Here is a 10418-nt window from a genome sequence, read left to right as displayed (position 1 = left end):
TGACTCAAGTGACCAATGTTGCATCACAGTTCGCCCGATTTTTTTCACTGGGGGAATCTAGTCGTGAAAGCCTTTCTGATTAATGTTGCCGATTGCAGGACATGTATGACGTGGAAATGGTTCATTCCTAATGTAAGACGTGCAGAAATGAACGCGCCGCAACCCAACTATAACTCAGGAAATCCACCAAACCCATTGGTGGTGTTAAGCACACCCCTTGGAGCTGTAATTCGATGGTTGTCTATTGGACGGCCTGTACAGTGGGAATATGACTGCCCACTGGCTTTACGAGACGCCAGTATCTGTATGATTTGCATATGCAGTTCAGGTTGCAGATGCAGGGGAGATGGCATGGTTGGGGTGGCGCAAGTGGACTGAACTTCTGCGTTTGTCTAGGCCACACTGCTATTCTTTAAATGCACTTCACTTTAATGAAATATTCTACCTTCTTTTTCAGAAAACAGTTACAGTGTTTGCATGCATTAAAGTGTAGCACTCATCAGAGCTATTGGAGTTCTTTTCTGTTACAAATGACCTGTTCAAAAATAAAACTTGGGAGATTGGTGAGTAGGCTATATTGTATATTTTTATCTGGTGAAATGTTGTATTCTGTTCAAAATGAGAATTATTTTCCAAATGTTTTTGAAATAGCTAGATACAATGTTTCACAGGGTGTATGATGTGTTATAGCCCTGTGTTGTAGAATTAATCACTAGTGTTGATCATATTTGTCATTTTGACTGATAATATTAAAAGAGAACCATGCTAAATATTTTACAACTGAAATGTATCGAGAATTCAGATGAAAATGCCAAAGAATAGCCTGCCAAACTAACTGAGATTGCCATATAGTTTTAAATCCAAAAGTTATTTTCAGCATTTGGATTCACACTATGTAGGCAACTGCTTTGCCAAATTCCTAAGGCCACAATTAAGTGTACATCTGCATGCCATGTTGATGTCAAATAAGATGTATGATAAGGCTATTATTATTACTATGCTATTATTGTGTTATTACCCCCCTCCCCAGCCACTCATGTCAGCATTTAGTAGGATATCTTACAAATCTGAAATCAGGTAAGCCACTGACTAACGTACATTGCGCCTATCCCAATTCCACTGTGCGTGTGACAGCGGCTAACCTGGTTTTAGGGAGACTTCCCTGCCCCTCCTGCCGTCGTGGGAACTGCCCTGTCCAGACAGACTTTCTCTAAATGTAACGTATATCCATCCGCAAGCTGTACATCTAGTGCTATCTGACACCTATTAGCTTTTACTGCCCTCCTTGTGGCCTTTCTGAGTACTGTATTCTATCCCAGGACACAGTCTCTGGACAGACTGTCAGTCAGAGGCCTTTATCATTAGCTTATTGTGGACCTGCCGTCCTGTAGACCTTTCATGCCATCTACTGGGACTCTACTGGTGGTGAGTTTTTCTTTGGCATTGCCTTAGTTGACTTTTATGTGTATTTTGTTAATTAGCATAAATACTTGTATCAATGTATATAACTATGTATACTCAGTTCCAAAACAATTAGCTTGACAATGTGTCCCCATGGGGGGAAAAAAAAGTAAACTTTCTATTGAAATCATGTGGCCTCAAGTATATTTATTTCCTTCTTACTGTACAATTAAAAGCCTGTGTGTTGTTTCAGTATTGAGTTTATTGCCTCCTGGATGACTCCCAGTAGATACTGTAGATATATAAGTGATGTAAGTCAGACTCATTAACAGTGGCTTACTCAGCATGATGTGAACGTGCAAACGCTCACAGCACCACCCCATCAACAGGCAGTCATGCAGGCAGCAGGGCTATATCTAGAACATTCAGGACCGGCTACAAACAACCTCTAGCCCCCTACCTCTTAGACCCAGGCACACGTGTACTGTACATTTGAAATTATTGGATAGGTATAAGCAGTATGGCAAAAGTGGAACTACCATCTTAGGGCTTATACCTATCCAACCCTTTCAGATCTACACAAGTAAGTCTGTTTTTGGCAGGGCCCCCTTTCTTTCTAGTGATAACAACATTCAATGTCATGCCATGATTTCCAACCCACGTCCTGTCTAGATACATATTGATCTGTCTGGTTAAGGTGATTCTTTATGAAGTTTCTATATTTAAAAGGCAAAAGTTTCACCGGCCTCTTGCTGAAACATCCTAAACAGATTAGGTGAGAGAGGATCCATGATGAGTGGTACTGTATCTGTGAGCAAACATAATGCCCTCATTAGGTTAGCACCCTGCCAACCCATCCTAATCTGTTAATGTTCTACTGTTTCAGATTGCTTTCCTCAGGGTTAGATTTTGAGTGGGTGAGGTTGTGTGTGTTTGTGTGCGAGAGTGGTAAGTGCCCTTGTGACTGTTCTGTCTGTACAGGCCACAAAGGGGATGTTTCCAAAGATTAGAGACTAACTGGATGTGTTTAAACTGCTCCTGAACTGAAAGGCCTTCCTGTGTGATAATCTCTAATAGGAAAACATCCATTTTACTCAGTTTGTGTTTTGGTATTTGTTTTTCCCCCACATCTCTCTCTTATCTTCCCATGAGACTATCACACAACATTAGCGTTTAGTGTTTCCCTTCCAGTGCATACTCATGTCAATGTGACCCTGCAACAGCTCAGTGTGTGTCTGTGTGTGTGTGAGCCTCCCTTTCCCAGGTGCGGTTTAGTGAAGTCATACCAGATCAGAGAACTGTCCCTCTCTCTCCTTTCTTTTCCCACTTCTCCCCCCTCTCTGTCTCCCTGTCTCTCTAGACTATGGGAATTGTAGGGATTTGGGACTTATCTATCCCCAGTCAAGCCAGACATGTCCTGATTTTATCACTATAATCCAATTCCACATAATTCATCTTAATATCAAAACTGTTATGCTCTTTCAAGTAGCTCTGACAAACATACACTACCAGTCAAAAGTTTGGACACACCTACTCATTCAAGGGTTTCTCTTTATTTTTACTATTTTCTACATTGTAGAATAATGAAGACATCAAAACTATGAAATAACACATATGGAATCATGTGGTAACCAAAAAAGTGTTAAACCAATAATAATATATTTTAGTTTCTTCAAAGTAGCCACCCTTTGCCTTGATGACAGCTTTGCACACTCTTTGCATTCTCTCAACCAGCTTCACCTGGAATAACTTCCCAACAGTCTTGAAGAAGTTCCTACATATGCTGAGCACTTGTTGGCTGCTTTTCCTTCACTCTGCGGTCCAACTCATCCCAAACCATCTCAATTGGGTTTAGGTCGGGTGATTGTGGAGGCCAGGTCATCTGATGCAGCACTCCATCACTCTCCTTCTTGGTCAAATAGTGGCACACTTACTGGTTAAGTGTGCCTTGAATTTATTTATTTTTTACAGACAGTGTCACCAGCAAAGCACCCCCACAACATCACACCTCCTCCTCCATGCTTCACAGTGGGAACCACACATGTGGAGATCATCCGTTCAAAAATCTCAAATTTGGACTCGTCAGACCAAAGGACAGATTTCCACCGGTCTAATGTCCATTGCTTGTGCTTCTTGGCCCAAGCAAGTCTCTTCTTATTATTGGTGTTATTTAGTAGTGGTTTCTTTGCAGCAATTTGACCATGAAGTCCTAATTCATGCAGTCTCCTCTGAACAATTAATGCTGAGATGTGCCTGTTAATTGAACTCTGTGAAGCATTTATTTGGGCTGCAATTTCTGAAGCTGGTAACTCTAATGAACATATCCTCTGCAGCAGAGGTCTCTTTGGGTCTTCCTTTCCTGTGGTGGTCCTCATGAGAGACAGTTACATCATGCTTTTTGCAACTGCACTTGAAGAAACTTTAAAAGTTCTTGAAATTGTCCTGATTTACTGACCTTCATGTATTAAAGTAATGATGGACTGTCGTTTCTCTTTGCTTATTTCAGCTGTTCTTGCCATAATATGGACTTGGTCTTTTACCAAATAGAGTTATCTTCTGTATACCAACCCAACCTTGTCACAACACAACTGATTGGCTCAAACGCATTAAGAAGGAAAGACATTCCACAAATTAACTTTTAACAAGGCACACCTGGTAATTGAAATGCATTCCATGTGACTACCTCATGAAGCTGGTTGAGATAATGCCAAGAGTGTGCAAAGCTGTCATCAAGGCAAAGGGTGGCTACTTTGAAGAATCTCAAATATAACATATATTTTGATTTGTTTAACACTTATTTGGTTACTACATGATTCCATGTGTTATTTCAGTTTTGATGTCTTCACTATTATTCTACAATGTAGAAAATAGCACAAATAAAGTAAAATCCTGGAAAGAGTTTGTGTCCAGACTTTTGACTGGTACTGTGTGTGCCTCAGCTACTCCCCCAACCCACCGAGGTAAGGGTTACAACAGGCATGTAGAGAAATGCCTGACATTGACAAAGTCATGAGACAACTACTGAAGGGTGGAAAAAAGGTCTAAATATATGGGTGCACATACAGTATGTAAAGAGATGAGGGATCTTTTGATGTGCTTTTCTTGGGATTCCTAACAAGTGGTAGCAAGGACAAATATTTACAGAGCTGTGGAGCAGCTAAGCAGAGTTTGTTTCAGGACAGTGGTGGTTCATGTCAATCGTTCCATCAGACAGCCACCGTGTTTACACAGGTAAACACAGAGAGAGGGAGAACGGTGGGACTGAGTCATCTGACGTGGGTTTGATCACTGTTTATGATATCACTTACTGTAGTGGTGAAATCTCTAACAAGCTACATTACAGAGCAGAAAACGGTGAATAGACATGTTACTTTCAATGCTATCTAGTCTGCTAAATACACTATTAGGACCAGGGCTGCTTATCATAAAGGGTTGGATAGATTTCATTTGCATTTTTGATCATTTGCATAGTCTGTTAAAAGTAGATTGTACTTGTTCCTAGTTATGCACTCGTGTCATGTTTGCTTTGTGAATAAGTTCCTTTTTATTTTCCATGTTCAATTACCGAAGCAAGTCACTGTGGTTGAGATGAGAGAAGAGGTCTAGACTGGAGCCTGGGAAATGGCCAGTATATGGTAGGAGGAAGCACTTGAATAGAGAATGAGCGTGCATTAAATGTGTATGTTCAGCCATTTTGTGAGTGGACATGTCAACCTAGCATAGTAATCTCCATAGCAATCAGTGCTAGGTCACACATACTCTATGTCTACTGTATTATAATTACCCCCCCATAGCTGCAGGTGCCAGGATGTGTGCACTACTTCCCTCCCACACCAAGAGAGACATTTTTGTAACAGACTGTGTGAGCCACCTGTGTGTAATGAATGTATTGTGCTTTCTGTCACTCACAGTGCATTGGAAGACTTGCAGTAACCATTCAAAACAGCTCCTTATAGCAGCCATTATTAATCTAGGAATACCTATAATAAATGTATAATGCATTAAACAAATGTGCCTCGTAGAAAGAGCGACTTGAGTTTTGAGTCAGCTTTATGCACTAGCATGTGAAATATTTAGAGTTGGACATTCCCAACAACGGCCCATCCTTGCTATATACTATTGTGTCACTAAACCAGGCCTGTATATGCAAGTACATCTGCAAATATGATGTGGTTTCTTCAATTCTTCAAAGATGACTTTCAGAGGATTGAACGTTTTCATTAATTCAAAACACACCAACAACAGCCAGATTATCTAAAACATAATGCCTCATCTTTTATTATATTTAAATACACAGAAAAAGTCATAATTCTCTAGGTAAAAGGTTTCCTAAATTATTTTACATTTCATACATAGGTACTATGTATCGTACTTCATATGGTATACAGTAGCCAAATGCTGTAAATATATTTATGTAGTATATACAGTATGTATATAGTATGTCAGTGGAGGCTGCTGAGGGGAGGACGGCTCATAATAATGTCTGGAACGGAGTAAATGGAATGGTATCAACCACATGTGTTTGATACCATTCCATTGACTCCATTACAGCCATTATTAGGAGCCGTCCTCCCCTCAGCAGCCTCCACTGTAGCATATGTGGTAATCTGGATAATAATAATGACAGACAGTAGTTATAAAGACAAACAGGGTTAAATAGAATATGTGGTGGTGACATTAAAGGGATAGTTCACCCAAATCACAAAATGACATATTGGTTTCCATACACTGTAAGCAGTATAGACAATGCATGACAACAATCCATGCTTTGGATTAGTGTTCCTGGCACTGTTTCCTGTAATTTTATCATTTGGGTGAACTATCCCTTTAACTGAACAGTGAACAACTCCTTGGCCCTGCTGTCCCTTGTTTTATCTCCATGACGATTCTCTGGATGTCACGACTGCAAGACACACAAAAATAAGTGGGGATGATGTCTCCATTCATTTGGTTTGGTTAGGAAAACACTTTTCTCGAAACCAATTTTCTTTTTAAGGCGGAAGGAGAGCTTGCTTGATAGAGACAGTAAAGCATGCCCTGGTAGTGGGTAGAAGTTGGCCCTAACCATTGATTCAGAGTCTGATTCTGAGTTATTTAACCACCTAATGGATTGGGTCATAGGGACAACTAATCCTAGATCTGTGATGAGGGGCAACTTCTACCTCAAGCATGCTACTTCTTTTTCCCCAATAAAGCCAGAGAAACAGTCCAAATACCTCAGCAACCTGGAGGGAGGAGGGAGAGCGCGCACACACACACACACACACACCGTGGAAACCCATTCCAACCAGTTAGGAGGAAACCCAACATCCCACATACAGGGCCATGGCCCTGTTTCAGTACTTCTGAAATGCATTGTTCCATTCTCTGTCCTTAGAAGTAATCACTCATCTGAAATATCATGGAAACTCTTACTTTACACTATCCAATCAAGTTGGATCAGAGATTACGTCATGGAAGGGAGGAAGGAAGGGATGCATGTTTAAAGTTTTCATACAGGGCCCATGACCTCACACGGGAGAGAATGGACTGTGCAATACACCTTACAGAGTTCTGAGGTCAGGCTCTCTCTCTCTCTCTCTCTTTGGAAGTCAAAGGTCACCAACATACAAGACAATATGGAAGTAATCTCCCAAACAGAAACATAAAAGCCTCTCTGACACAATAATCAAAAATATATATTTTACACTACAGCCCGATTGGTCAGTCGTTGAGCCTCTTTTATCAATTGTAAGCAGCAAAAATGTGTATTTTTATTTATTTAAATGGGGCTCACTCTTTTATACAGAAATAGAGTGGTGACAGTGTAACACAGCTGTCTGTAGAGAATAAGCCTGTTGTTCTGAGGGTGGAGAGACACCCTGCATCGCTGGACTGACTGGGGCAGGGGACACAGCGACATACTGTGGGGAATCATGAAGCACTCACAGCTGCACCATCCGTCTGGATGTTACAGCACAGCTGGAGTGGAGGGAGCAGCAGGAGGCAGAGCTACTGGTAGTCCACAACATGCACAACATCCACAACACACACACACACACAGAGACAGACAGACAGAGTGGTGGAGAGTGGATAAACAGCTAGAGAGAGTGGTGATCGAGAGAGACAGACAGAAACAGCTAGAGAGAGTGGTGATCGAGAGACAGACAGACAGACAGACAGACGGACAGACAGAAACAGCTAGAGAGAGTGGTGATCGAGAGAGACAGACAGAAACAGCTAGAGAGAGTGGTGATCGAGAGATAGAGACAGAAGTATGGGAAAGAGAGAGCGGTTGGGACGAAACAGAAAGAGAAGAGGGAGGGGAGATGTGCAACTGAGTAAGATGTTAGCAAAGCAGAGTTGAATACCATGATTGTAGACGGACCAATTGAACAGATAACCAGAATGATCAGGGAATCAGATAACATTAGAGGCGTAAAGGGGCAGTCAGAGGACAGAAGAAGGTCGTTAAGGGAAACCTTCAGGGGCAGGGAGTGGGTTGGGGGCTCCATGCAGGGACCTCCACCCTTAGTAACAGAAAAGAGGGGTGTGGCCGCCAGGCATGGCCCAAAAAAATCAAGCCGAGGCAGGGGGGCAGAGCGGAGTGAGACAGGGCGGGGTAGCGGCAGGTAGGAGTGTCACACATACACACCCTCAGGGTTGAGGCTAGACACCAGCGGGTTCTGCAGGTTGCGGGGGTGTCCCAGGAACTGCTTGGCTGTGGGGCGTGGAGGCGACTCTGAGGGGAGCAGACTCAGGCCTGGTGGAGAGAAAGATAGAGGTTTAAAGTGAGCAATCATCTGAGTGAGTGTGTGTGTGTGTGTGTGTGGATCCATACCTCCATTCCTATATCCTTCCTGTAGCAGGTGAGCTAGTTCTAGCTGGTCGCTGAGGTCTGTGCGTGAGTGTGTGTGTGTCGGCAGGACGCCCGCCTGCTGGATGAACTGCTGCAGGTTACACTGCCTCAACTCCTTGTTCAGCTCCTCCAACTCCTCCTGCTTCTCCTAAGGAGGAACATAGAGAGGGGGCCAGAACAGTCACACCTAATCCCAAATAGACCCATAACCCCTACACTGACACACTTAATGATCCTATAGGCATAGGTGTTGTATAGGTCAAAAGTTGAGAATGGGCTTTAATGAGCAAATCTCTCTCCTCATTTCTCTCAAGGGAAAGAGGATACCTAGACAGTGACACAATTGAATGCACTCAAACAAAATGCGTCTTCCACATTTAACCCAACCCCTCTGAATCAGAGATGTGCAGGGGGCAGCCTTAAATCAACAGCACCCAGGGAGCAGTTGTTGGGGGTTAACTGCCTTGCTCAAGGGCAGAACGACATATTTTTCCAACTTGCCGGCTCAGGGATTCAAACCAGCAACATTTCAGTTACTGGCCCCACGGCGCCCCGCTGAAACTGTCCTCTGAAATGTACATAGGACAGTTTCAGTCATGTTTGTATTTAGATAAAGAAGCGGTGAGGTATTTCAGATAATCTGAAATGCTTAGTTGGAATATAAATCAATCACAAATATAGAGCTAACTGGCAGAGACATGAAATGTAATTTGCAAGGTTACTTGGACAAGTTACATAATCATAGGAACAAAGGCAGACTAACTGGCGCTGAGTTCTTTCAAAGGCTGTACTTCCTATTCTCACCACCAGAGGGCAGCAACAGCCACAGCATTCATCTCAGATGTCAGATTTATTTAACTAGGCAAGTCAGTTACGAACAAATTCTTATTTTCAATGAGAGCCTAGGAACAGTGGGTCAACAGCCTGTTCAGGGGCAGAATGACAGATTAGTTCCTTGTCAGCTCGGGGATTTGAACTTGCAACCTTTCGGTTTCTAGTTCAATGCTCTAACCACTAAGCTACGCTGCCGCCCCAGGGTGGCTTGTCATCATTAACTGCATAAAACTCCAGCTCGCCACTGCTGCCTGCAAAGGTGTAACATTCATGAACATACAGTTCATAAGCTTGTTGCAATCAGCAGAGTATGTTTAAGTGTATAGATGCCCATCAATTTGAATTGAACTTTGAATTGAACTGGGTGAAAAAGAAGAGAGAAGCCACTTGTCTTGCCAACGTCAACTATAAAGCCGCTCTCGGAGGGGGGTAGATAGAGAGAGATGTGCTCTACACCCTGCCGGAATGGATTAGTTGTGGGAAACAATTGACACCTGCAGGCTCGTCTCCATTCAGATTCAGAGTGTTTATAGTCACATGTACTGGGGTTGCAGTTGTGTTTGCAGTGTACCATAAATAAATGCAGTATAAAGTAATCCTTCTCACCCCCTTAAAAGATTTAGATGCACTATTGTAAAGTGGCTGTTCCACTGGATGTCTTAAGGTGAACGCACCAATTTGTAAGTCGCTCTGGATAAGAGCGTCTGCTAAATGACTTAAATGTAAATGTAAATGTACCAGGCAGCAAGTGGGTCCTTCCTCCTTGGAGGACCATTTATATAGGGCCAGGTAGCGGAGTGGTTAAGAGCGTTGGGCCAGTAACCGAAAATGTCTTGGTTCGAATCCCCAAGCCAACTAGGTGAAAAATCCCAAATGCTCCTGTAAATTGCTCTGAATAAGAAATGTTGCGACTGACTAAATGAGTCAGTCATCATGACGATGTAGACCAAGTCACACTCCCACTTAGATGATCGACTTGCCTTCTAATGTAGCACAGCCATTACTTATGGATCCACAGATGGGTTGTAATAGTCTAAGAGCGCCCATGGCCCTTTCTTAATGTGGGATGTAGCAAATGCACTCAACCCATGAAATACATTAGAATATCATTAGCTACCTAATAAAATAAGAGGGGGGGGGGTATTTGCACAATCAGAGTAGCCTTCTGTTTGTTTTCTTGGATAAACCTTCCAAAACTATTCTTCTACCTTGTCAAAAGCTGTTCTTCCTACTGAAACAGAATGTACAATTCTGGGTGTATCTGACCTGAACAGTAGCCCTGATCCACAAAGTGGCTCTGGTCGAGTATCAGGTTTCATGTGAATTATGATAAGGCTTGTGTTTC

At 42.6% G+C, this 10418-nt stretch overlaps 1 protein-coding gene and 1 long non-coding RNA gene across 7 annotated transcripts in view; one reads left to right on the top strand and one right to left on the bottom strand.

Annotated features, from left to right (window-relative positions):
* Positions 1–328: 328 nt before the first annotated feature.
* LOC115108949 (uncharacterized) lies at positions 329–1591 on the top strand. The gene is made up of 2 exons (XR_003860439.2): positions 329–563; positions 1135–1591. It is a non-coding gene; the product is annotated as an uncharacterized LOC115108949 (long non-coding RNA).
* A 4060-nt stretch (positions 1592–5651) lies between these two features.
* The window catches only part of LOC115109510 (ras association domain-containing protein 8-like), a 60690-nt gene continuing 55923 nt past the window's right edge, over positions 5652–10418 (bottom strand). For all 6 annotated transcript variants that reach the window (XM_065009791.1, XM_065009793.1, XM_029634465.2 and 3 more), the window contains 3 exons: positions 8222–8387; positions 8036–8143; positions 5652–6304 (listed from right to left, as the gene is read on the bottom strand). In XM_065009791.1, coding sequence (XP_064865863.1) covers positions 6273–6304; positions 8036–8143; positions 8222–8387 — 306 coding nt within the window. In that variant the 3' untranslated portion in view covers positions 5652–6272. The remainder of the gene's footprint in view (positions 6305–8035; positions 8144–8221; positions 8388–10418) is intronic.

The sequence above is a fragment of the Oncorhynchus nerka genome, linkage group LG25, assembly GCF_034236695.1.
Source record: "Oncorhynchus nerka isolate Pitt River linkage group LG25, Oner_Uvic_2.0, whole genome shotgun sequence".
NCBI lineage: Eukaryota > Metazoa > Chordata > Actinopteri > Salmoniformes > Salmonidae > Oncorhynchus > Oncorhynchus nerka.
Note: the sequence above shows the minus strand (reverse complement) of the source record. Positions and strands in the feature narration are given on the sequence as shown.